The 26,872-nt window shown below is 63.0% G+C and overlaps 1 protein-coding gene across 5 annotated transcripts in view; it reads right to left on the reverse strand.

Moving 5' to 3' along the window:
- Window positions 1–1,167: 1,167 nt before the first annotated feature.
- SRC (SRC proto-oncogene, non-receptor tyrosine kinase) overlaps window positions 1,168–26,872 on the reverse strand; it is a 45,447-nt gene continuing 19,742 nt past the window's right edge. For 3 of the 5 annotated variants that reach the window (XM_070051854.1, XM_070051855.1, XM_070051856.1), the window contains 14 exons: window positions 18,733–18,828; window positions 17,836–18,089; window positions 16,135–16,234; window positions 15,949–15,966; window positions 10,737–10,769; window positions 9,936–10,034; window positions 9,719–9,822; window positions 8,182–8,331; window positions 7,071–7,226; window positions 5,313–5,492; window positions 4,397–4,473; window positions 3,636–3,789; window positions 3,404–3,535; window positions 1,168–3,141 (listed from right to left, as the gene is read on the reverse strand). In XM_070051854.1, coding sequence (XP_069907955.1) covers window positions 2,933–3,141; window positions 3,404–3,535; window positions 3,636–3,789; window positions 4,397–4,473; window positions 5,313–5,492; window positions 7,071–7,226; window positions 8,182–8,331; window positions 9,719–9,822; window positions 9,936–10,034; window positions 10,737–10,769; window positions 15,949–15,966; window positions 16,135–16,234; window positions 17,836–18,085 — 1,662 coding nt within the window. In that variant the 5' untranslated portion in view covers window positions 18,086–18,089; window positions 18,733–18,828 and the 3' untranslated portion in view covers window positions 1,168–2,932. The remainder of the gene's footprint in view (window positions 3,142–3,403; window positions 3,536–3,635; window positions 3,790–4,396; window positions 4,474–5,312; window positions 5,493–7,070; window positions 7,227–8,181; window positions 8,332–9,718; window positions 9,823–9,935; window positions 10,035–10,736; window positions 10,770–15,948; window positions 15,967–16,134; window positions 16,235–17,835; window positions 18,090–18,732; window positions 18,829–26,872) is intronic. The other 2 variants (XM_051845064.2, XM_051845067.2) reach the window with 2 other exon arrangements.

Below are 26,872 nucleotides of genomic sequence, written 5' to 3' on the forward strand. Positions count from 1 at the left end.
CAGCCCCAGGGGTCCGCCAGGCTGCAGGGAGGTGAGGCGAGGCGCGGGCCTGGCGCAGTGGAGAGGGGGCAGGCGCCCAGTGAGACCCGCAGAAGCGGAGATTCACAGGCAGGGCTTAGGGCGGGAGACAGAAATTGTAGGGGCACCGACACACGACGGAGAGGACAAAGCGTCAGGTGAGCCACAGCCGGAACGCGGAGCGAAGCCCGCGCCGCGCAGGCGCACTGTCGATGGCTGAGGCGGTCGCGCGGCGGAGCGCTTTGTCCTAGCCAGTCACACTCACGGGCACGTGGGCTCGCCCCCGCCCGGGTGGCGCGCCCGAGCTCGCGCAGGCCTGCGCGGGCACACTCGCCACCCCCGTGTGCGTGGGTTGGTGTGCAGGCAGCACCCACAGCCGCAGCAGAGAGCCCTGTCCCCGCTGAGACCCAGGTCCGCACGTGCGGGACGCTCGCACGAACGCAGGCACACACACGCAGGCTGCAGTTTTGAGCGCACGCACAAACACGCGCGCCTGCCGACGCTGCTCCTGCGTGTCCACGCTGCTGGGGGCTCAGGGCATGGCCCTGACTGGACGCCGGGGCACGTGGCCTGCAGCAGCTTTTGAAGTACCTGTTTAATGAAGCTGTGCTCTGGCGGCCAGAGTGGGTGCGCAGCGCACGTGTGCTGCACCAGGAAATGGGTACCTGCGCGTGGACGGCTGCAGATCTACAGCCCAGGCTCTGCTTCCTCCCTGGGAGAGGGGTGGGGAGGGTCTTTGGGTTTTTCTTGAATGCTCGGGCCTGCCTTGGCCTGCTCCTCCACTTCTCACCCTGCCCAGCATGCCGAAGAAACCCACAAACAGCTCACACACAACCCTATCTTGGGATCTCCGGCTGCTCGCCGCTAACCACGGGGGCCACTACACACGCGCGCTGGATGGGCTCCAGCCCCACTCCTGCGCAGTCCGCGCCGTGTCACCAGCATCCCCAGGCACCTGAATCCTGAACTCACACTTTGGGAGTCCTGGGTCCCACCCGGAGGTGCACGCTGACGGCATTCCACTGGGGTATCTCCAATCTGCTGGGGTTGCGCCCCGGCCAGAAGCCCAGCTGCCACCAGGGACCCAGGACTGCAGTGTGTCGCCTCCTCCCGCCACAGCAGATGTTCAAGAAAGCTTGGGACAAACTCTGAGGTCTGTTTGTGTTTAATCAATCAGACAATATGCAAAGTATTTACAACCAATTCTGGGTTGCCCCCCAAGCCTGGGCCGTGGGATGCAGGACCCCCCAGGCCCTGCCCAGAGCCAGGGGTGGTTCCCCAGGCCCCTGCATAGTCTTCTGAAATCTACAAAACACTGGTTTAAAAAAAAAAAAAAGGACAGTATTAGGACACCTTATACACAGGGCCTTGAGTGGGTGGGCGGGGTGGGTGGGTGTGTGAGACCGGGCGGGCGAGCAAGCCCAGATCTAACTGGGACGGACGGTAAAAACGAGAGGGAAAATGGAGACTTCGTGGGCAGGCACCGCGCGGCCGCCTCCTGCGCTGCGGGGCCGAGCTGGCTGGAGGTGACCCGCAGCGGAATGTTATTGCTATGACGGGGCCGCAGGTGAGGTGCAGGACGGGTCTGGGGGACGGAGCAGGGGCGTTTTTACATGTTAAATACGACACACACGGAGACACACACATACACACACACGCGGGCACATGGGCACACATACACACACACAGAGGGGCCCTCGGCAAGATGCCACAAACTGCCTGCCGCCTCTTTTACACATGGGCCCTGGGGAAGCCACCACGCACCCTAAGGCCGGACGGCAGCGCCGGGGCCAAAGCGTGGTCTCCTGCTGTCCCAGGGCTGGGCTCACCGTGGCTGCCCCGTCACAAGGCCACAGTAACCTGTGGGGCAGACTGCAGCCCAGAGAGGAAGCCGTCACACAGCCCAGGCGGGAGGCACCCAGGGCCACCCAGCAGGGTGCCAACCTGGGGTAAGGAACAGAGGCCAGACCCTGAAATGCCACAGGACAAGTAAGGGAAGGGGGCCTGGGAGTCCCTCGAGGCCGGAGGCTGCCAGCCTCTTGGCTCTGGTGTCGATTGCCTGCAGAGCCTGGGAGCTCACTCCCGTCCACAGCCGCAGGTTCCAAAGGTCAAAACCAGCCTCACTCAGACGGAAGCTGCCTCGCCACACCTGCGCCGTCCATGTTCCCCCCGCCCCGCCCCGACTCCCGTCTCCAGCGGCTTCGGGCCGCACCCTCGGCCCCTGGGCTGCCCTGCTGTGGTCATGATGCCTGTCGGTTCCTGAGGAAGACAGAGGAGCACCGGGCGCCGATCCCACCTCAGCACAAACTGCTGCGGCCTTGGGCAAGTCCCAGCCCCGCTGGGGATGTGGTTTCCCCGTGGGCAACACGGGGGTGGGCAAGGAACTGCTGCTCTCCACGGGTCCCTGGGGTCTCAGAAGGGTGGGTCTCAGAGGGGAGGGCTCGGGCTGCCCAGCCTGGGAGAGCTGGCGGGCACAGACATGGCAGCCTCCACCCACAGCTGAACCAGAAACGGATGGCGACGGGCAGGGTGGCAGGTGGGCTCAGCCAGGGCCCTCGCTCCTCTTTGGAAAGGTTCTTTGGCCAGCTCTGGAGACAGACCTGGGGCTGCATGGGCCGTGGACAAGAAGCCAGACGCAAGGAGGAGGCTGCGGCCAAAAGGGGCACCTTAGACCCCAGCCCTGCTGCTCGGCTCCTCCCGCAGAGGCCGGAAGAGTCAAGGGGTGAGTGCAGGCGGGAGGCCGGCGGCCTGGGCAGGTGCCAGGCAGCGCTGCCCGGCCCCGTGGGCTGCCTCAGGCCAGCAAAGAGCGAGCGAGGGGCCTCGTCCCGGGCGAGCCAGCCCCACAGAGAGGCTCAAGGGCGGGCAGGCGCAGCCCAGGAGCCAAGCTGAGCAGCCAGTCCGGTCCTGCCCGCTCCTATAGGTTCTCTCCAGGCTGGTACTGGGGCTCGGTGGACGTGAAGTAGTCCTCCAGGAAGGCCTGCAGGTACTCGAAGGTGGGCCGCTCCTCCGGCTCCTTCCGCCAGCATTGGCACATGAGGTCATGCAGGGACTCGGGGCACTCGGGCGGGCAGGGCATCCGGTAGCCCCGCTCCACCTGGTCCAGCACCTCGCGGTTCACCATCCCTGTGGGCAGGGCGGGCATGAGGGGCCGGGCTCCGGGGAGGGGAGCGGGAAGCGGGGAGGGGCGGAGGTGGGGGCAAGAGGGCTTCCTGCCTGGGACATGGGCGGGACCATGGCCAAGTCCTGCCCTGAGGCTGACAGTCCTGACCATGGAGTCTAAGTAGAGATCTCAACCCCTTTGGCCTCCAGGTGGGGAAACTGAAGCCCAGGAAAGGATGTGGCTTGCCCAAGGCCACCAGGGCAGAGGGGTCCAGGGGCTTCTCACCGGGGTAGGGCACCCGTCCCTTTGTGGTGAGCTCCGTTAGCAGGATGCCAAAGGACCACACGTCTGACTTGATGGTGAACCGGCCATAGAGTGCAGCCTCCGGAGCTGTCCACTTGATGGGGAACTTGGCACCTGCAGGGCGGGGAGGAAGCTCAGGGAGGCCCCCTCGGGGTGCCCCGACCGCCCCGCGGGGCCCCCAGAGCAGGGAAGGACCTGGCCGGACCCTGCCCACCTTGCCGGGCCGTGTACTCGTTGTCTTCGATGAGCCGGGCCAGCCCGAAGTCAGCCACCTTGCACACCAGGTTCTCCCCCACCAGGATGTTGGCGGCTCGGAGGTCCCGGTGCACGTAGTTCATCCGCTCCACGTACGCCATGCCTGAGGCAATCTGAGGGCAGGCAGAAGGTCACGGGCACGTGTCCAGGGTGGGGGCCGCCCCCGGGGGGGACAGCCAGCCCTGCTCCCCGCCCTGCCTACTGCTTCAGGCAAGGGAAGTCAATTTACAGTAAACGCCCCTGGCACAAAAGGCAGGAGCCCCATTCAGCAGCAGGTGCAAGGGCAAAGGGCAAAGGGGAGGCGCAAGACAAGACACAGGCCAGGGAGCTGGGAAAGAGGCCCCCGCTGACCCCGACACAGATGACTGCCAAGTTCTGGTGGTTGAGTGGGTCCCCTCACCAGGGTCCCCCTGGTGGCTGCCGGGTCCCCTCAGCTCAGACTTCTCATCCATTGAATGGGAACAGCCAACCTCTTCCTCTCCCGAGTTTTGTAAGGATTATATGAAACAATGGTTGTTGACTAATGTTTGCTGAGTGACTGAATGACCTTAACAAAGAAGAAAACTGGAGCTTCCAAGTAGGGTCTTCCTATGCCAGTGGTATGGCAAGATCACCGAATGTGGGGGCAATTGAGGTGGGCTTCCCAGAGGGGGCACTCAAGAGGCTGGAACCAGCTGGGTGTTTAAGGGCCAAGGGTATAGGGGCCAGGGGCCAACTCACCTGCGCAGCCATGTCCACCAGCTGCGGCAGCCGGAGGTACTTGCCCGTCTCTCCCTTGAGGAAGTCCAGCAAGCTCCCTGGTGGAGAGAGACCTGTTCCAGCCCCTGCCCTCTGCACCCACAGGCGGCACACAGGGACCCCTAGGCCCCTTGCTGGCACGGCAGGCCCAAAGACGGGCAGCTTGGGAAGCAGCAGCGCACGGCTGTGCAAAGGGGACGCTCCAGGCCGGCCGTGGAAAAGGAAGGAGCGCAGGCTCCACTGACCAGGAAGAATCTCCCGTGCAAAGTTGACGCAAACAGAATCAGTGTCCGTGACAGACAGACAGCAGGTCAGTGGCTGCTGGGTTTGCGGCTGGCGGCATACCCTGACTGCAGCAGAGGCTACACGGAGGACCCCTTGGTTAAAACCCACTGAACTGGGGGCCGGCGCCGTGGCGTAGTGGACTAAGTCTCCGCCTGTGGCACCGGCATCCCACCTGGGCTCTCGTTCGAATCCCGGCTGCTTCTCTTCCAATCCAGCTCTCTGTTAATGGCCTCGGAGGGCAATAGAAGATGGCCCAAGTGCTTGGGCCCCTGCACCCGCATGGGAGACCCGGAAGAAGCTCCTGGCTCCTGCTTTGGCCTGGCCCAGCCCCGGCTGTTGTGGCCATTTCGGGAGTGAATCAGCGGATGGAAGACCTCTCTCTGTACCCTCCTCTCTCCCCTGCCTCTAACTTCCTCAGGGATGTCTGATCAAACCTCCGCCAAAGTGGGAGCTTTGAGAAACAGCTGGTTAACTGCAAAGTGGAGCCAGGAGCAAGCCAGGCATGGGGGCCCCCACGTGGCTCAGCCTGCAGGGCTGGGGGTGCCTCCGCCCTCTGGAAGCCACGCCCATGGGAAGGCCACTGGCTTGCGCTCCCCTCCGGGGTGGGACGCACCCTTGCTCATGTACTCCGTGACGATGTAGATGGGCTCCTCGGACACCACGGCGTACAGCTGCACCAGCTTCTCGTGCCGCAGCTTCTTCATGACCTGTGCCTCCTGCAGGAAGGCCTCCGGGGACATGGTGCCAGGCTTCAGGGTTTTGATGGCCACCCTGGTGGTGCCGTTCCAGGTCCCTGTGGGGGGAGGGGCACAGGCTGCCTCAGTGGAGGGCCCCCATTCCTACAGCACAGGGACCCTAGATCTGTCCGCCTGGGTGTCGATGTCAGCTGTGGCCTCCCTAGTTTTGTGACGAGCCCAGCAAAGGCTTGGGCCCAGAACCTCGGCATCCCCATCTGTAAAACGGGTACAATGATAGCACACTCCGTACAGGGCTGTTCTGGGGATTAAATGAGTCTCTGCTTACATGTGCGAGAAACACTGGCTGTTATCAGCGCCTTGGTTATTAGGAACGTCCCTAAGAGCAGCTCCCTCTCCTGGGCGCCCATGCCTTCCGGGCAGGACATCAACAGGGGGCATGTCCTGGTGGAGGCCACTGAGGCCATGTGAGCAAGAGGTCCCCGCCGAGCCTGCCTTCCCCTGAAAGCCAGCCTGGCTGCAGCCGACTCCCAGCTCTGCCTCCCGCCAGCAGGGAGCCAGAGGGGGGCCCTCCGAGGCTCGTTGTCCTCATCTGGGCAACAGGGATCCTAAGGAGCCGCAGGGTCGGTCAAGGATAGGGCCGGGCTCGTGTTATCGCCTTGTGGTTGTCTGAGGTTTTCACCGCGGGGACCCTGGGGGAAGCTGTGGTCTCCAGCACTGTGTCTGATCCGGTTCTTGTCCCGGCAGGGCTGGGCCTCTTCCTCCGCGTCACAGGGCCTCTGGGGCCCTGGGGACACAGGCGTCCGAGGCTCTGTCTAGTGGCCTCACGCACCTACCAGAGCTGGCGGTGGGACACGAGGGCCAAGAACAAGACCTACAAGCACCAGAAGGCCTAGTGCTGTGGCCCCCACCCCTGTTTTGGGAGCCCCCCTCCCCCCGGGTCTGCCTCTCTAAGCCCACACCTCTCTTCCCAGACCGGACTAGGCCAAGCGCCGGCCTCCAGGTGCTGTCTCTGCGGCGCCTTCCCGGGAGCCCCCTCTGCTGGCCTCGGCCGCCCAGGCCATCTGAACAGGGAGCTAATGCTGTGCCCGCTGCCTGTCTCGCCCAGCGGCCTTGGGGCTCCTGTGCCAGCCGAGGCGGGGGGCTAGGCTGTGTGGGCTGCATGGTGCTCACCAACAGGAATGGCTTTGCCATTGCTCCCGGGCTAAACAGCAAATGGTACCGGGTCAGGCTCCCCAGCACTCCTCGGCGAGTGGGGCCTCCCTTCCTGTGACTCAGAGTTCACGCGTCGTGAGGCTGGGCTGGGATCCTCCCACAGCCCTGCTGGGGTCGCCCAGCTTCTACAGCCCCATCTACAGTCAGGAAGACTGAGGCTCAGGGTGAGGCCACCCCGCCCAGACACATGGCAGACCCTGGAGGACCCTGGTGCCCAGCCCTGAGCCTCCCGTGGCAAACAGGTGCCACTGCCATCAGCCGAGGCCACGTGCCCACGGGAGCTCCGAGCATGGCACCTGGGGGCTTCCCCACTGCCATGTTTACAGCAGGCTGCATGGCTGAGGGAAGGAGGCCCAGGGTGCTGAGCTGCCACACAGGCCAGACGTCAGCCCGGCTCTCAGGGGCGCCCCCAGAGTGCCCCCGAGGGCCACAGCTCCCCCGCAGGGCGGCGCGGGCCTTACCCATCCACACCTCGCCGAAGCAGCCCTGGCCCAGTTTGACCTCCAGCCGCAGCGACTCGCGGGGGATCTCCCAGGCGTCCTTGGCCAGGCCCTGAGTCTGCGGCTTGGACGTGGGGCACACGGTGGTGAGGCGGTGGCACAGGCCGTCGGCGTGCTCTGCAGATGGGGAGGGAGGTGGGGCTCAGGCAGGCCCAGGGTGTGTGTCCCTGTGCATCGTGAGACACAGGACGCCCTCGCAGCCAGGAGTCGACAACTGTGTGTGTTTATCCCCCGACCCCACGCGGGCCCACGACGCCTGTGCACCTGCTCACTGAGTCATTCGTTCATTCACTCATTCATTCATGACATTGAAGGGGTGCCCGGGATCCAAAGGGAAGAAGCGTGGTGGCCCCTGCCCCCCAGGACCACGAGGGTGACAGGGAAAAGCTGTGCATGCATTAGCAGTAGATCTGATGGAGTCCCGGAAGGCTTCCCAGGAGTGGTGGCTGGGCTTGGATCTGCAGGAGGGTGAGGGCTGAACTAGGGAACAGCACACCAAGCCGAGGGCACAGCCTGTGCAAAGGCCCTGGGGGAGGAGCAGCTGCGGGCTGGGAGAGCTGCAGAAAGGGCAGAGGGAGGCAGGAAGGCGCCAGGCTCAGCCTGGCTTGGGGCAGGGGCTCTGGAGGGCTGAGAGCTATGGGGCAGGGTTCAGATGAGCCCCACAGGGGTGGCCAAGCCCACTGGGCGTCGGGAGGCAGAGGAGGACCACAGCCACGTGCAAGCTCCCGATACTGTGGTTCCCCAGGCAGCTTCAGTCCCCCCAGATGTGGGCCCACACCATGGCACCCCCAGCAGTCCCCACCCCCAACACACACAGGAGATCCGTGAGCTCTGCTCCCCCACACACTTTGCTGGAATCCATCTAGCCCCCCTCCGCCTCTCCCAGTAACCAGTTCAGACCAGTCCTGGGGCTGCAGAGACCCAGCCCCTCCATCCCCTCCCCTCCAGGGCAGCCCCTTCCTCAAGGGCAGCCACAGAAGGACATGGGAGACAGGGAAGAGTGAAGGGCGAAAGGGAGGGACAGAGGACAGCAGCCTCGAGGGCTGCCCGGAGGCGGCGGCCGTGCACTCACTGGAGTAGTAGGCCACGAGCTGCTGCAGGCTGCTGAACTGCGTGCGGGAGGTGATGTAGAAGCCGCCGCTGTCCAGCTTGCGGATCTTGTAGTGCTTCACGTTGAGGCCCTTGGCGTTGTCGAAGTCCGACACTGACAGGCAGTAGGCACCTGCAGGGGGCGGGCCGAGGGGAGGCAGCACCGTGACCGCCATGCCCGCCGGACCTGCACCCCTCCCGCCCCAGGACCCCAGCACCAAGCACTGTGCTGGGGCCTGCCTGGCACTGGGCCCGGGGAGGCCAGCCCATGGCCCACCGCCGGGAAGACAGCCAGACCTTGACAAGCTGCTGGGCCTCAGTTTCCCTCTCTGCACTATGGGGGCATCCTCGGGGCTGTGGGGAAGTCAAGGAGACCACAGAGCAGAGGGCCTGGCACAGCGGGCACTCCATGAAGGTTTTCTGGGAGTCTGGGAACGGCCCCCGCGGTTATGCGCCCCTCGCTCCCAGGTTTGCCCTTGGGGACACAGTCCACGCCCGGCCCCTTCTGCAGACAGGTCAGGCCCAGGCAGGAGACCACGTGCTGTGTGTGGCCAGACGGTGGCCCTCCTGGTGCCCAGCCTGGCTGGCAGCCCATGCTACCCTTGCCCAGGAGATGCCTGGCCGGTGTTGGGGGCAGCACTGGGTCCTGGGGGCAGAGGCCTTCTCTGGGGCCTGGCAGGCAGTTCCCGGCCACCGAACTCCCAGGGACGCACTCAGGCAGGTAACACCCGCGGTGCCAACACAGCATGCGGCTACCCCCGGTCGCTCGGTGAGTCAGGACCGAGCCGGGCCTTGAACCGCCTCCTGAGTGTCTTGTGACTTTCTGCAGGTGGCCTGGGCCAAGGGCAGGCAGGAGCAGAGGCCCGAGGCTGCAGCTGGCAGTGACCGCCACAGGTGTGTGCACACGCACATGCACACACACACAGGTGCACACACCTGCTGGCACACCCACACCCAGCAGCCACACACTCCCCAGGCCCCCAAGCGTGAGGACGAACCCACAGTCCCAACCTCCACATGTGCACACACACACACATAGGCACACACCTGCACAGGGGTGCCCACGTGTACAAAGCCGCCTGAGGGCTCAAACGCACACACCTGGCCTGGATGCTCTGCCTCCCTCCTCCCCTCCCAAGGAGGGGCGGGGCCAGGACTGGCCAGGGAAGGCCGAGGCCGGCTCCCAGCACTCACTGCAGCCCCAGAGGCCCCTGGGGAAGGGGAAGAGAGGGCCCCCTGCATCCGCACCCATTCTGGGAACAAACCTGTGCTGTGACACTTGGACCTCATGACAACCTGGGCCCGTCCTCATCTGATGAAACTGAGGCCACGGAAGTCTCGTCTCTCCTCTTGCTGCACCCCGTCTCCCACCGCTGACTTAGACACGCGCCTGCCTGACTTCTGTCCTGCCGTTTCATCCTCTTCCTTCTCTACCCCCAAACTCCTATTCATTCTGCAACACCCAGCCCCAAGAACCCACAAAAGACTCAGCCTCTGCTGGCCAGCAGGAATGCTGCTACCTTTCGTGGTCTCACTCTCGCGCACCAGGAAGGTCCCTCTTGGGTTTTCTGCATTGAGCAGTAACCGCTCCGACTCCCGCCTGGTAATCTTGCCGAAGTACCACCTGGGGAGGGAGGGACGAGCGGTGAGCAGTCCAGTTTCCGCCAGCCCTGGACCCCTCAACCTCGCCCAGCAGTCCAGGAGCAGTGGTGAGCAGACGCCCAGGAAGATACTCACTCCTCGGCCTGGATGGAGTCGGAGGGCGCCACGTAGTTGCTGGGGATGTAGCCGGTCTGTCCCGTGCTGAGCGAGTGGGCCAGCCACCAGTCTCCCTCCCTGCACAGGGGAGAGCACGGAGCCAAGGGAGCCGTCAGCAGCCAGCCCAGGGCCGCTGGCTTCCTGCAGTGAGCGAGGCTGGGACCAGGGGAGCTCTCGCATTGCCCCATGGAGCTGGCCTGCAGCCCCCCTCCCAGGCCAGAAGGCAGCCAGGGTCTCCGTGCACGGAGCAGAGGCCAGGCCTTTCAGAAGGGCGCTCCTGGTCCTCGGGGGCAGGCAACACTGGAATGGGAGAGAAGACTCCCGCCCAAGAGGAACGTCAGGTTCCACCCTCCGAGTCTCCCCCAGCCCTGAGGTTCAGAAGCCAGACGCCAGGAGCTGGGGAGACCTGGGTGGAGGCCAAGGGGCACCCTTAGGGGCAACCCAGGCCCCAGCCTGCAGAGCAGAGCAGTGCTTGCCTGTCACAAACCATGGCTCACGCCTACAGGGTCCTCAGCCGCAAACTACAGGCCCCTCCTGCAGCCTACCCATCTGCCACGGGAAACTGAGGCCAGAGGGGGCAGCGACTTGCCCAAAGTCACACAGCGATCTCGTCAGAGGGGTCGAGGTGGCGCAGCCCACTGCCCAGGCCCCTTCTGTACTAACTGCCCCAGGAGGAGGAGGAAGAGGAGGAGAGGAGGAGAGGAGGAGAGGAGGAGAGGAGGACGGGGACAGGGGCAGGAGGAGCCCTGGGACCTGGGGAGGGGGTAGGGGCGGAAGTACCTTTGCAGCCATCTGAATGTGAACCAGGTCTGGCTGGAGCGGGGGTCCAGAGACACAGAGGAGGGAGGAGAAAGCGAGAGCCCGACGGGAGAGAAGAGGCAGAGATGGGGGTGGTGAGCGGCAACGAGTGGCAGAGAGAGCGAGGGAGGGGGCAGAAGAGCCAGGCGGGGCTGGGGACAGAGACGGGGCAGCCACAGAGGCCTCGCATCCAAAGCAACCCACAGGGCGGGGCTGGGAGGTCGATGGGCAGGGCAGCCCGGGGACTAGGGTTCAGCCCCCATCCTATTCCCACTGTACAGATGGGAAGACTGAGGCCAGGGAAGCAAAGCACTCTGCTCAAGGTCACACAGCCAGCCCCAAAGGAGGAGGACCCCTCCCTACTGGGTGAGGAAGGACCTGACAGTCTGCTGAGCTCTCGTCAGTACAAGGCTGTCTTGGACGTCACCTTGGCCCTGAATGACGCCGGCAGGATGCGCCCACCGCCACCGCCACACAGAAATACAGAGGCCCCTCGCCTGCAGTCACACGGTCTCCACTCGAACCAGGACCCTTACTCCCAGCTTCTCTGAGCTGCCCCTGGCCATACTCTTCGGCCCGTGTTAAAGATGCAGAAGTTGCGGCCAATGCAGTGGGGGAGGGATAGGGCATTTGATGCACTAGTAAAGATACCACTTTGGGATGTCCACATCTCGTATCAAAGTGCCCAGGTTCAAGTCCCAGCTCCACTTCCGAGTCCTGCTTCCTGATAATGCACCATTGTGGGTGGCAGCAGCTGATGGCTCAGGTGGCCGGGCCCCTGCTACCCACAGGCGAGACCCAGATGGAGCTCCCAGCTCCCCGCTACCCACAGGCGAGACCCGGATGGAGCTCCCGGCCCCCCGCTACCCACAGGCGAGACCCGGATGGAGCTCCCGGCCCCCCGCTACCCACGGGCGAGACCCGGATGGAGCTCCCGGCCCCCCGCTACCCACGGGCGAGACCCGGATGGAGCTCCCGGCCCCCCCGCTACCCACAGGCGAGACCCGGATGGAGCTCCCGGCCCCCCGCTACCCACAGGCGAGACCCGGATGGAGCTCCCGGCACCCCCGCTACCCACAGGCGAGACCCGGATGGAGCTCCCGGCCCCCCGCTACCCACAGGCGAGACCCGGATGGAGCTCCCAGCCCCTGGCTTCGGCTCAGCCCAGTTCTAGCTGTTGTGGGCATTTGGGGAGTGAACTAGCAGATGGAGGATTTCTGTCTCTACCTTTCAAACAAATAAAAATGATAAAATTTTTTAGAAAGACAGTACCAGGCTGGAGGACTCTCTGAGGACTCATGAAGGGGCAGTGAGCACCCCAGGCCCCGGGAAGCCCCGTGTGTGGAGCAGGGTGTAGGGGCCTGGCCTGGCTGGGGCTGGGCAGCCTTGCATAGCTGTGTGACAGCTGCTTGCACACTCAGCTGGGTGTGAAGCTCTGGAGAGAGTCTTTGGGGGAGGAGAGGGCCCCAGAGGAAGGGGCAAAGCCCCCTCCAGGGAAGGGACCTTTGGGAGCCAGAAATCACCACCCGCCTCCCTCTGTGCACCTGCGGGGGTGGGGGGCTTGTCCATCTGCCCCAACTGCAAGGAAGGCAGGCAAGGCCCCGCCCCCAGCTGGGGAAACCAGGGCTGACAACTCAGCGCAGACACACAGCACACAGCCAGAGACCAGCGCTTTCTCTGTAGAGCTGGGGAAACTGAGGCATGGAGCAGGCAGCGTGACTCGGTGGCAGGGTGGGTGAGGAGCAGGGCCTGAGTGTCTGCAGCCAAACTTGGCTCCCATCCTCCCAGAGGCTGGGGCAGCAGTAGGGCAGCACCAGGACAGGGCCAGGTCCAAGGTCACAGGCTACAAACAAGACCACTCAACAAGGAGAGTCTGCAGGCTGGCGGCCTCGGGGTGTTAGGCCAGCAGGGGCCAGGGCCCCGGCAATAGGGCAGGTCAGCAGACACCACCAGGACTCCCCGAGGAGAGTTTGGGGCTGCCCAGTCCAGGGTGGGGTTGACAGCTCAGGGACGGGACCTGGCCCCCGGCCCCCAGCTCTCTAGCTGCCTGAGCCCAAGAGCAGGCGGCCCTGGGTGCCACCCTGCCTCAGGCCTCAGTGCCCTCTGCCACACCCCCAAGGTCAGTCAGGCCTCCCGCTGAAGGCACTAGCAGTTCTCAGCCTGCATGAGTTGTCAGTGTCTTGATTTGGCTGAAAAAATTGGCAATACTGAAAAGCACTAAATGTACGTCTAAGGTACCCCTCCCTAGTCTCCAAAATCTCTTTAGAAACCAAAGCAGTGGGGCCGGTGCTCTGGTGCAGTAGGCTGAGCATCTGCCTGCAGTGCCGGCATCTCCTATGGGCGCCGGTTTGAGTCCCGGCTGTTCCACTTCTGATCCAGCTTCCTGTTGAAAGCCTGGGAAAGCAGTAGAAGACGGCCCAAGTCCTTGGGCCCCTGCACCTGCGTGGCAGACCCGCAAGAAGCCCCTGGCTCCTGGGTTCAGATGGGCCCGGCTCCGGCCACTGCAGCCATCTGGGGAGTGAACCAGCGGATGGAAGAGCTCTCTCTCTGTCTCTGCCTCTCTCTCTGTAACTCTACTTCTCAAGTAAATACCTAAGTCTTGAAAAAAGAAAAAAAGAAGCCAAAGCGGCACAGCGCCACCAAGCATTCGCATGGAGCCCTGGGCAAGTGCCTGTCGGTAAGGAGGAAGTCGTGTCGCGGCGTCTCCCTCACAGGCGAAGTGTGCAAAGACCCAGCCCCACACGAGCCCACGCTGCAGTTATCCACTGAGCCTCGGCTTGCCTCCCTGTGGTGAGGGGGTGTCAGTCCCCATCTTGCCGTGACAGGGGTCTGGCAGGCTCAAACCTGCCTCTGTGTCTGCCAAGGGCCAGGAGGATCTGCTCCTGCAGCCCTCACAGGTCCAGTCTGGCGGGGACACCACTCCAAGCCCAGCAGACGCAACAGCGACACTGGCTTATCAGGCTTTGGGTTCTGCACTCAGTGCCTTCCCTGGGGCCTGGGCTGGAGGGGGGACAGAGGAGATGGCCCTGGGTCAGGGGCCCTGAGCCACGATCTTGTCCCCATGGGCCCTCGTTGACCCCAACCCATGTGTCTAAGCTGTCCAACCAGTGACAAAGGGGTGGGAGGGTGGCTCCGGACTCTAGGATATGATGCCAGAGCGTGTAAGGACAGTCACTCTCGGGGGCTGCTGGGACTGGTCAGGGAGGCACCCTGGGGACCACAGCCCTGCTGGGCAGCCAGGAATGGCCCAGCCTGAACTCCACACCCCATGGCCGAGGCTGGCAGAGCCGGAGCTGGGCAGGGCCAGGCAGACCGGTGCGGCCCAGGGCCGCAGGTGTGGGAGGTAAGGGCAGGCTGTGGGGGGTATGAAGTGGGGACCTGGGGGCTCTGTCAGCCTGAGGTGCCCCTGCCCCAGGGACTGTTACCTGCTTCCCAGGGCCTGCTGGGACGCTTCCCCCAAAATGTGCTGGAATTCAGGGGGAGGGACAGCTCAGGGTTGGGGCGGTCAGATTTCAGACCCAGGGGACTCTGTGGTGCCCAGGAGGCAAAGATCTCGGGTCACTGGGCAGCTCATCCTGACAGCAACCCAGACCCTCACAGGGCAGCACGGAGCATCCCTCACTCAGACAGCAAGGGTGGGGTGGGGCGGGGCGGGGCGGGGGAGGGCTACAGCCATGCAGGGTGGTCCCTGGGCCCACACATCCCTTTCTCTTCTCCCTCCAACGCCAGCCCCAACTCTGCCCGCACCTGACCTCCAAGCCCAGGGGCAGCTGCACACTGAGACAGCAGGAAGGCTCCTGACCCGCCCCACCCACCCCAGGGCCTCCCACTGCTCCCTGGGGCTTCCCATGTAGGAGATGCCACCACTTCCACCCTCGGGAGACCCAGGCAGAGAGGCAGAGGCTGGGCTGAGGGGGGAGAGGGGCTGCCGCTGGCGTGGGGGGGGGGGGGCTCCCCAGCCTTGCCGGTCTCCTCCCCTTTGTCCCAGCTGTGACCCGAGCCCTACCCACCCACCCGCCCACCATGCATCAAAGCCACAGCCTGGTCTCCTGCCTGCACCCTCACCAAGGCTTCCCTGGCCCAGGCCCCTCCCAGCCCTGCCTCCGCTCACTGTGTGACCTTGGGCCTCAGTTTGCTCCTCTGTAAAGTGGAAGAAATGAGCGCTCTGTTCTCAGGGCTGTGGAGGCCCCAGAGAAAGTCGTGCAGCTTCGAGCGCTGCGGGCAGCCCTGCACGAGGAAGCGGCCACTTCTGCGGGCTGACACCGGCCGGTGCCCCGCATGCCAGGCGGCAGGTGAGGCAGGGGCCCAGAAGGAGGTGGCCAGCAGCAGCCCCTGGGAGCTCCCGGTTTGGGGGTGGGGGACAAGCAAACAGCTAGTCAGAGAGTGGAGCCCACCCCAGCCCTCCAGACCGAGGGAGGGTAGGAAAGCCCCTCCCCTCAGGAGGCAGTGGGCGCCCGATTCCAGTCCTGGCTCTGCTGACTGGTAGCTGTGTGACCTTGGACAAGGGCCTTCACCTCTCTGAGCCCCAATGTCCTCGTTCGCAAAACGGAGCCGCCGCCCCCCCTCCCGCTGCAGCCCAGCGCCTGGCACCATGTTCCCCCCGCCCCTCTGCACGGGCAGTCCTGCTCGGGACCTCACAGGGTGGAGAGGAGCTCAGCAGGCAGGGAGGGGATGGCGTGCTTCCAGCACAGGGGTCAGCACGCAGCACGCACAACCCAGCGGGACCCTCTGGGACCAATGGGCACCAAGCCTCAGCCAGGCCTCTAGGACGCCGCGGGCTCCACTTCCCTCTCCCCTCCACAGCCCGACCTTCTGCAGCCACGAAGCCCTGCCCGTCCCACCTTGCACCTGCACCTGGCAGCCTGCTTCCATGGCTCGGGGACCTGGCACCCTGGTTGGGGCTGGCTCAAGGCCACACTCTGGCTCCAGGGGTGCGGGGACCAGGCCTCATTGGCCCAGTGCCCTGCATGCCACTGGCACTCAGCGTGGCCTGGGAGCCACGGTGGGGAGAGGAGTGAGCAGGAAGGGAGGGGGGGAGGTGTGTGATGGGCAGGCTAAGGGGAGGAGGGCCCACTGGGACCAATGGGGCGGAGGACAGGCGGGGGAAGCCGAGGTGGGCCAGCAGGGAGGGGAGCCTGGGCCCAAGCACATGCAGGCAGCAGCCACGTCCACCCACTGCCAAGCAAATACACACCTGACATCCACCTTCCTCCTAAGGCCAGCGAGAGAGAAGCAGAGAGAGAGGGAGAGACTGAGAGTGCGCCGGGGACAGGAGGGCAGCGGGGACGCCCAGGCAGCAATGCGGCAGCCCCTGAGGGGGACCCTCCCCAGCCCCACTGGGAGGCTCCCCAGGGTCCTCCGGAGGGGAAGGGGCACCCACGTGTTGTTGACGATCTGCAGCCGCTCCCCCTTCTTGAAGGACAGGTCGGTCTCCGTCCGGGACTCATAGTCGTAGAGGGCCACGAAGGTGGTCACCCCGCCTGCAGAGAGGGCCAGCCCAGGGATGCTGTGTCCATGCTCACTGCGCCCCCTGGTGGCACCGGCTCACAGAGCAAGCAGCCCCAAGGACAGGCCCCAGGGCCTGGCACACAGTAGGTGCTCAAAGAAAAGCTGTGGGCTGCAGGAGCCGGGGTACAAGGGAGCCCACCTTGGGTCACTCTGTTCCTCCATGGAGTGACTCAGGGTGCTGTGAGGGGCCTGGGGAGGTCCTGGCTGCAGGATCTGTCCCCTCTGAGAGGCCCCTCAGCCCTCCATGTCACTGACAACCCCCACATCCCCCTGGGGTCTCTCCAACCCCCAGCAGCTCATACACTGCCCATGGGGTTCTGTCCTCTGCACTGCTTGGACCCTAGTGTCTCAAGAGCCCTTGGCACATCCTAGGGCTCCACCAGTTATTTCTTGCACAGACTGGTGTGTTTGTGTCAGAGGCTTCAAGCCTGCCCGCCGCCCTGGTGCCGATGAACACAGCACCTGCAAACCAGGGCACTGGGGCCCGAGTCTCCAGCTGGGTGTGTCTGTCCTGGGTGTGCCCTCGGTTGGGCTCCCACCTGCACATGGGTGAGTCTGCATCCCAGTGTGCAGCTGCTGTGTCTGCCCTGGCTGACAACCTCTCCGTTGGGCAGGTGTACAAGTCCCAGCTGAGGATGGGTGTGGCTCCAACTGAATGCATTGGCTAAGAGTGCACATGTTTATGTACCTAGTGGGTACTTCAAAAAGTTCATGGAAAATGAACTAGAAATTAACACTAAGAAGCAGGTGTTTAGACTGGCAGTTAACATAACCGCACTCTGCATCACAGAGCCTGGGTTCAATTCCTGGCTCTGGTTCCTGAGTCCAAGTTCCTGCTAATATGCACCCTGGGAAGCAGTCGGGATGGTTCGGATAGTCGGGTCCCTGCCACCCACGTGGGAGACCCTGGCTAACATCCTGGATTCTGCCTCCCCCAGCTTCAGCCCAGCTTCGGCCACTGTGGTCATTTTGGGGGAGTGAACCAGCAGATGGGACATGTCTGTCTCCCTCTGCCTCTTAAGTATACAAATAAAAAAAAATTCTTTAAAATATTTGCTGCAAAAATGTTTGAAATCTATAAATACAATATGTTTTTAAAACCCTATGGGAGGTGCAAATTACAAAAAAAAAACAACACGCAAATTTCAAAACTCCTGGAATTCTAGTTTTCCATGAACCTTTTGAAGTTGTCTCCTGCTGAGGCTGCCGTACCCGCAAGGCGCCAGCAGAGGGCGCAGGGGCGCATCTGGGAGCTGGGCCTGGCGTCCCGGACTCGCTGCTCCCTGGCAACCCGTCCGCCCCACCTGGCCAACACCCCACCCTCCCACGCCCGGTCCTGCCCAGCTCCCTGCCTCCTGGACCCCTGGGATTCAGGTCCCTGTGCTGCCCCACACGAGCCTCTCTGCAGAGAACCCAGCCGGGGGCGGTGGAGAGCGAAGCAGTGCCCCTCCCACCCCCCCACCCCCCGCCCAGCAGCCCTGGGACAGTAAGGCCAGACCCTCCCCCTTCGGGGAGGGGGCGGGCGTGGCGAGGAGGGGCAAGGGCAGCCCGGCCCCTAGCCCCGCGCACTGACCAGCCAGCGGCCCGGCCCTCTGCGGGGAGGTGACGGTGTCCGAAGAGTTGAAGCCCCCGAAGAGTTTGGGCTCGGCGGCGGCAGGGGCGAAGGCGGCGCTGGGGCCGCGGTGGCCGTCGGCGGAGGCCGGCTTGTTGGGGGTCTGCGTGCTGGGGAAGGCGCCGCCGGCCCCTCCGTGGGCGCTCTCGGCCGGCTCCAGGCTGCGGCGCCGCTGGCTCGCGTCCCTGGGCTTGCTCTTGCTGCTGCCCATGGTCCTGGCGGGGATGAGAGGGGACCTTGGGTGGAGCAGCGAGAGGGACCCCCCCCCGCTCGGTCTGCGGGGGGAAACTGAGGCCCAGAGAGAGGACCAGCCTCCTGGGCGCATGCGCCTCAGCCTCAGGTTCCTCATTTGTGAAGGGCACTAAGGGTGGCTTCCTGGGGGCAGGGCCCCGTGCAGAAGCCCTGGCCTGCCCCACCTCCCCGGGGTCCCTGGCCCAGCCCTCCTGAGCAGGCAGTTGGCACGCAGGTTTGCTGAATGAATATTTGACTGACGGAGAGTCTAACCCGGAAGAAAGGTGCTAAGAGGAGGTGTGAAGAGGGGCCGGCTGGGAGCCCACTGCAGCCAGGGGCCTTTGCACTCGCCTGCACCACGCTGACCGCTTCACCAGGCTCCTCAGCCCGAAGGGGGCCCCCGGGGAAGCATCTCCCGGACCCACTCCCTGGGCCCGGCCCCTCGGCTCCTGGGCCTGAGTTCTCACTGAACGGCGCACAGCCGTGCTCAGCAGACACTGGACGGCTGCAGGAGCCGTGGGAGGAGGAGCTAAGAGCTCGGAAGTCCTGGCGGGCCGTGCAGAGACCAGGAAGGACAGCCCGGACCCAGCTGGAACCCCCTCCCTGCCTCCCGCCTCCCGCCCTCACCTGTCCCAGAGGCTCTGGGGTCTTGGCCTTGGACTGGAGGCCCAGCTCCGCCTCTCCCACTCTGTGTCTCCAGGCGGGTCACTTCCCCGTTCTCATCTGCAAATCAGAGAGAAAGGCTGGGTTAGGGGGGAGACGCTACCGGCTGCCACCCCCAGGGCCACTCCTCATCAGGCCGGAGCCGCCAGGACCAGCGACCTCACCATCACCCTCCCGAAGCATTCGTGGGCGACAGCGAGGCTCTCGGGCCAGGCTCCCCCGGTTCCGGTACCAGCTATGCCCCAGCCAGCTGTGTGACCCCGCGCACCTGAGCTAGCTGCTCAGTGCCCCGTTGCCTCATCTGTAAATGATGGGGACCGAGGCACTGTCGCAGGCCGCCTGTCACGTCAGCGTTACTGACATGGTGATCCCAGACACCCCAGCGAGGGGACGTCCCATTATGCCACAAGGGCGCCTACCGGCCCAGGATGGGTCTAGATGGTCCTCCAAGACCCCTTGAATAAGAAAAAGTCCCCCTGATTGGATGGGGCAGCCATCTGTGGGCCATGGGCTGCTGGGCTGCACAGTGGGGGTGCAGCCCGCATGCCCCCCGGAGGCCACTGGCTCAGAGAACATGGGGCTGAGGAGGCCCTGGGTGGACGGCAGACCTGCTCCACAGCCCAAGGGGGTCACTGGGCCCCCAGTTTCTATGGCAACCCATTTCACTGAGGCCACAGCACCCATCAGAAGTCTTTGGTTACCCACAGCCCCAGGCCCAGCCAGCCCACTGCACCCCTGCTAATCACCACGGGGCACACAGAGATGAACCGGCCAGGACCTCGTTGGACTTCGAGAGGAAATAAAACTTCCAAAAATATCTTTGAAAACAAACAAAAAAAAGTTGTCAAATATAAGAGGAACTATCCAAGAGCCCAAACTTTCTTTAGAACAAACTACGGTGGGGGAAGAGTGAGCTCCCCGTCATGGGAGGGAATCAAGGACAGAAGAACGGGGGAGGGAGCCCGGGCAGGGCCGTGAGGGTCCTTCAGCACCAAGAGCTCGTGTGTGCCCTCCTGGAGTCGAGGAGAGAGACACAGCACCCAGCCCCTATGCTCTTACACTCACCAAGAACACAGCTCCCCACTGCCCCCCACCCCACCGCAGGCCTTTAAGACACCGCTGAGTGCAGCGTGCGTTGGCTTGGGGCTGTTGCTGTTTCCTGGCTGACTGAGGCGCACCTGCGGACCGCTGGGGGCCCCGGCAGGCTTCCTGGGTCCAAGTCCCTGCCCAGACAGTCCAGTGATGGGCCCCGAGCCTCAGCTGCCTCCTCTATCATGCCCCCCCCCCATCGGGGGTCCTGCTGGGAGTCTGTGAGAGAGGCCCCAGGCCCGCTCCGGGCAGCACGGCATCTGCCAGGCCTCGGGTCAGGGGTGACTTTCCTCACCGACTGCAGCAGACGCCCAGGAAACCCAGGAAACAAAACGCCCCCTGGTCGCCCCCCCAGGACCTGCGGGGGCGGGGCTGGCGGTCTGCTCCCAGCCTGCTGCGGACCCTGCGCACCCTGGGGGCAGGGCTGGGGCGGGGCCTGGCACCCACCTGAGGCTCTAGAAACACGCACAGGACAGGCAGCCGACTAGGAGGGCACACGCACGTAAGTCACTCCATGTCCTGTTCCACGGAGCGGAGACCACACCTGGCTCCTGCCCGCCTCCCGCTCCGGGCCCAGACCTGGCACTGGTGCTCCAAGCTCTCTGCAAACTGCCTGCCGGCTCACCCAGGAGGCAGACACTAGCTGTGTCCTTTTTTCCAATTGATGAGTTCCAGAGAGGTAGAGGAACCTGCCTTAAGTCACACAGCTTGGGTGAGAGTGAAACGGAGTGGCGGCAGGGAGAACCACACCCACCGGGCGGGTGAGGTGTTCCTTGAGGTCCAGGGGAAATTCATGGGCCCACCTCCCGCTCTCGGCCTCTCCCTGCAGAGCAGCCAGCGGCCCCTGGCAGGGGGCCCAGCCCTGCTCCGAGGTGTCATTAAAGCAGAATGTGGGAGAGGAAGGGTGGTCCCATCTAGGGTGGGGCCCGGTCTCAGCGGTTCTGCTGGCAGAAAACCTCCCAGTCCGGGCCGAACGCCTAGTCACCGTGAGTTGCCCATCTGACAAGGGCCAACCCCCCGCATCTCTTCCGCCACTTGCACGCTCCGAGGTAAAGATAGATCCTCCGGGAAGCAGTAGGGCGCTGGCCCGGACACGCCCCTTTCCTCCGGGAGCCGCTCCTGACCACAGGCTCCCCGACCTCTGCCCCGCAGGAGGGTTGTGTGGGATAATGCAAGCCAGGGTGTGGGGCGGTGCCTGGCACATGACAAACATGCGCTACTAAGCTCTCTACAAAGAAAACTGGTGCTTTTTATTATCATTAAATTAGCTGAGAGATCTTGCACCCACTGGATCACTTCTCAAATGCCTGCAACAGCCAGGGCCAAGCCAGGAACTCCATCCGGGTCTCCCACATGGGTGGCAGGGACCCAAGCACGTGGGCCAGCCCCGGCTACCTCCCAGGATGCATCAGCAGGAAGCTGGGTCGGAAGCAGAGCCAGACTCGAACCCAGGCACTCAGATGTGGGGTGCAGGCATCCCCCGCCACATCCTAGCCACTGCACCAAACGCCCACCCGAGAAAACCGGTTCGTATGTGAATGTGTACATGTGCACACGCACGCACACGCATGCGTGCTCGGGAAGCTTAGAGAAAGTTCTGGAAGCATTCCCAATTCTCCGTGTCTCTTCCAAAAGGCGTGGGACGGAGAAAGGAAGATCCCTTTTTCACTTTCTATTCTGTGTCAACTGACATTTAGAAATTACTTTGTCATGACTTTTTTTAAAATGAGACTTAAAAAATAATTTTTTTGAGAACTTCCCGTCATCCCGTGTGCCTGAGGCCTAACCCCCTGCTCTGCATGTAGCCGTCCAGCCGGCCTTGGCCTTCACTCGCTCCCCGCCGGAGCAGCACAGCCCTGTCTCCCCCCTCCTGCACACAGACGCCCACAGCCCAGTGCAGCCCACTGCGCAGCCTCCCGGCTCCTCTCCCAGGGGCGGCGGGCGGGACAGGACTTTGGGAGCTGGAAGCAGGGACCCCAGTGACCCCAGGGTCTCCACTGCTCCCGAGCAAAAACCTCCCTGGGTAAGTCACTCCGCCCCTCGGTTTCCCTGTCTTTGAAATGGGAGTACGGGGCGGGCGCCGGAGCAGACACCCTCGTCCAGTATGGGACTGCTGGGCTCCACACCCGGCTCCGCCTCCTGATCCCGCCTCCTGCTGACACAGACCCTGGGAGGCAGTGGGGAGGACTCAAGTCACTGGGCTCCTGCCACCCCCGTGGGAGACCCGGATTGTGTTCCGGCCCGGCCCGGCCCCGGCTGCTGGAGAGTGAACCAGCGGCCAGGAGCTCCGTCTGTCTGCCTGCCACTGTCTCCGTCTCTTTGCCTTTCAAATAGACACAGTTAAGATGGGGAAACAAGGAACCTAACGTCTGAGCCTTGAGAGCCCACGCCCAGGAAGCGGGCAGCAGTGGGAGGCAGGGCCCCGGGGGCCATGCCCGGAGCTGCGCGCTCCACGCGCGAGGCGGCGCGGCGCCGTGTCCCCCGCGTCTGGGAGCCGGCCACAGGAGGCAGTGCCTGGCCCACAGGGAGCGCCCACCAACACAGGAGCTGGGGTCCTCGCGGGGCGTGGAACCCCAGTCGCTCCAGTCCCAAAGTCTAAACTGTCGCCAGACCTGCGCCGGGGGCTGGCCGCAGTGACGCCGACAAAGGCCACCCCTCCGGGGAGGAAGCCCACCAAGACCCGGCGTGTGTCCCACCACGTTCCCGCGCCGGGCCCCTCGTCCCCACGCTGGCGCTGGAGGGCAGGCCCTGGGAGGGCGCCGTGAGGGAGCGCCCATGTGACAGGACCAGCGCCCGGCAGGGGACGCGCCACCGGGCGGGGAGCTGGGCTCTGTCTCCGAGGGCACGGCCAGGAGGCGGCCACCTGCGGCACCAGGCGCACGTCACACATCACACGCCACGCGCCGCACGCCACACACCGCACGTCGCCCGCCACACGTCACAGGTCACGCGCCACACACCACGCACCATGCACTACGTCACACGCCACACGTAGCCCGCCACACGCCGTACGCCACGTCACACGCCACACGTAGCCCACCACACGCCGCACGCCACATACCACACGTCGCCCACCACACGTCACAGGTCACGCGCCACACACCGCACGTCGCCCGCCACACGTCACAGGTCACGCACCACGCACCACGCACCACGCCACACGCCACGTCACACGCCACGCGTAGCCCGCCACACGCCGTACGCCACGTCACACACCACACACAGCCCGCCACAGTCGCCCACCACACACCACAAGTCACATACCACACGCCGCCCGCCCAACGCCGCACGCTGAGCCTACCAGCGCCTTGTCAGCCCAGGCCCAGGAATGCGGCCCGGGTCGCCGCCCCGCGCTCAGTCCCCACAGGGACTGCGCATGCGCCTGCCATCTGCCCGCCCTAGAAGTCACGTGCCCGTGCTAGCCGCCAGGAAACAGAAATGGAGGGAACAGAAGGGAGTCAGACAAGACAGAGTTGGCGTGGATGTGGACTGGGAGAGCCACGCGACGCCACGGAAAACCATTAAATAGCAAAGGAATAAAGTCAAGAGGCAGGGGATTTTTGAAAATCCATAATGTATCTATTTACCAGTAGCCAGCAGGAAACAACGGGAAAGAAAGCTTATTATTATAAAATTATCAGTTGAGGCCCGCGCTGTGGCGTAGCAGGGAAAGCCGCAGCCTGCAGTGCCGGCATCCCACATGGGCACCAGTTCGAGTCCCAGCTGCGCCACTTCCGATCCAGCTCTCTGCTATGGCCTGGGAAAGCAGTGGAAGATGGCCCAAGTCCTCAGGCCCCTGCACCTGCGTGGGAGGCCTGGAAGAAGCTCCTGGCTCCTGGCCTCTGGCCACTGGCTGCGGCCTGGCTCAGCCCTGCCAGTTGCAGCTGGGGAGTGAACCAGCGAATGGAAGACCTTTCTCTCCCCGCCCCTTCCCTCCCTCTGTAGCTTTGACTTTTAAATTAGTAAGTCTTATAAAAATAAACAAATACATAAAAACAGCAGTTACTCCTAAATCAGTCTAGAAACCCTCAGCAGGTTCCCTTTGCACCAGGCGAGTTAACGTGTAAACTCAGAAGTCAGGGTGCATGGTTGAGACTGACCAGCACAGTCCCAGAGAGAAGAGCACCAAGGGGGAAGCGGGCCCAGCAGACGGCTCAAAGTCACGGCCACTGAGGCCGCGTGATACCGGCTCGGAAACACGGTAACGGAACGGAAGAGCGGCCAGTCGTCCGGGAGTCCAGTGTGTAACGAAGGGGCCATTTCAGACCAGGCAGGAAAAGGTGGAGACTTTAAGACGCAGTTGGGGCCGCTGATCTGCCCCCCGAAGACAAAATAGGCTGAGTGTAGGTCTCACTCCCTCGCGAACACATCCACGCCAGTCAGATAAAATCACAGCGACAGAAACCGCAGCATTCTACGAGGGAAGGAGGCCACGCATCTTCCACCCTCAGAACGGGGAAAGGCTTCCTGAATGTTGTTATCGTTATCGTAAGATGCTCGAACAATCTACAGAAAGCTCTGTCTGCACAGCTCAATACACACCGAACCCCAGTTCAAAGCAGACAAGCCATGCGTAACTCTTCAGCCAGACAGGAGCTGGCTTCTCCCTAATAGATAGTGCGCTCCCACCAAGGAAGCCAAATGCCCCCGGATAGTTCCCGGGGCGGGGTGCTCAGCCTCGCGCACAGGGTAAACGCAGAGAAAGCTCCGAGGGCCCCCAGCAGCAGCACACAGGTACATTCCTCTCTAGTGCGTGTGGACCACGGGCTACCCGCGAACAAGCAGGAAACCACACGGAGCACGGCTCCAACCGCCATGGGATGCAGTAAGACATCAGTAACGGCGAAATCAATAAGTGAAAACCCGGCCGCCCACTCCTCAATAACCGGTGAGTCCACGACCACCTCACCGACAGGATCAGAGACGTCGGGAGGGCCGGAAATGAAGGCGGGACGCGTCCTAAACGCGGCGCAGAAGCCACCGGGAGCGCGCTGTGCCCGCAGTGAGGAAGAGGAAGGGCGCGGAGCGCGGTCCCGGGGCCAAGCTGCTGCTCGGGACGCCCACACCACAGAGCCTGCGTGAGTGCCGCCTCTGCTTCCCACCCGGCTCCCCCGCTCATGCGCCTGGCAAGTACTGGGGACCCTGCCACCCGTGCAGGAAGCCCCGATGGAGCTCCTGGCTCCTGGCTTCAGCCTGGCCCAGCCCCAGCTGTTGCGGGCATTGGGGGAGTGAACCCGCGGATGAAAGGTGTCTGTCCTCCCCTCCCCCTTTCTCTCTGCCACTCTGCCGTCCAATAAGCAAAAATAAATACATAAAGAACTTTAAAAAATTAAGAAGATCAATAACTTAACCTTCCGATTTAATTCACATTAGCACAATCAGAGCACATCAAACCTAAGGCAAGTGAAAGAAAGGGAATAACAAAGATTAAAGCAAGAATTAATGAACGGGAAAACAGTAAAGAAAATCGGCAGAAGCAATAGTTGGTTCTTTGAAAAGAGCAACAACAGCGGCAAGCCTTTAACTAGACTAACCACAAAGAGAAAAAAAGAGGAAGCTTCAGGTGGCTAAAACTGGGAACGACAGCAGAGACGTTAAAGAATCCAGGCAATTAGGGGCCGGCGCCATGGCATAGTAGGTTAAGCCTCCACCTGCTGTGCCAGCATCCCATATGGGCACCAGTTCCAGTCCCGGCTGCTCCACTTCCAATCCAGCTCTCTGCTGTGGCGTGGGAAAGCAGTGGAAGATAGCCCAAGTGCTTGGGCCGCTGCACCCGCATGGGAGACCCGGAAGAATCTCCTGGCTTCAGATCAGCGCAGCTCCGGCCGTTGCCGCCATCTGGAGAGTGAACCAGCAGATGGAAGACCTCTCTCTCTCTCTCTGCTTCTCCTTCTCTCCTTGTGTAACTTTCAAATAAATAAATAATCTTAAAAAAAGAAGAAGAAGATGGCCCAAGTCCCTGGGCCCCTGTACCCAGTGGAAGACCTGGAGGAAGCTCCTGGCTCCTGGCCTCAGATCTGCCCAGCCCCGGCCGCTATGGCCATTTGGGAAGTGTATCAGCAGATGGAAGACCTCTCTCTCTCTAACTCTCAAATAAATAAACCTTAAAAATAATAAAGGTAATTAAAATGGAATACTACAATAGTGCCGCACCAACAAATCAGATACCGCAGAAGAAATGGCTGAATTCCTACACAAACCGCCACAACCGAGAGCAGGCTGTGTGGATGACCCTACAAGGAAAGAGACCCCATCACCTGCGAGGGCCCCCAAACACCCGGGGGAGAGGGAAGCCCTCTCACCCCATTCCACAATGGCCGCGTCACCCGACACTGCACAATCAGACCAAGATGTTGCAAGAAATCTACATCGGCAGCCAAAACCCTCTATGGAAACCGGAACACTGGAGCCAGCGGCATATGCAAAGGACCACATGGCATGGCCCCCCCACAGCTGCACAGCTGTGGGTGCAAACACCTGAGGTTCAAAGTCATTGGAAACAAACTGCAGGGAGCTTTTGTCCTCGCCCTTATCCCCTAAACAACCCAGCGTAACTGCTCTGAACGGAGCATTTACGTGACCTAGAGACACAGCCTCGTGGTGCGAACATTGCACCGGGAATCCTAGTTGGTTTAACTTCTGAATCAGCTCATGTAACGTCCGTCCCCATCAACAGGCTAAAGACAAAAACCACATCCTGATCTCAATACAGGCGAAAAAGGCATCTGGCCAAACCTAACCCCCTTCCTGATAAAAACTCTCAACAGGCAGGAACCTCCTCAGCCAGGTAAGGGGCGTGGATGAGAAACTCCAGGCTGACGGCACGCGCGCAGGGGAAAGGCTGCACCCGGTCCCACTCCCGCCCCGGTCCCACTCCCACCGCTTCCAGTCAGAGCTGTGCTGGAGGCTCTCGCCAGCCCAAGCAGGGAGAAGAGACAGAAGCATCCAGACGGGCCAGGAAGAAGGCAAAGCACCTGTTTTCAGGGAACATGATTTTGTATGCAGAAAATCCCAA

Source organism: Oryctolagus cuniculus, chromosome 11, assembly GCF_964237555.1.
Source record: "Oryctolagus cuniculus chromosome 11, mOryCun1.1, whole genome shotgun sequence".
Classification (NCBI taxonomy): Eukaryota; Metazoa; Chordata; class Mammalia; order Lagomorpha; family Leporidae; genus Oryctolagus; species Oryctolagus cuniculus.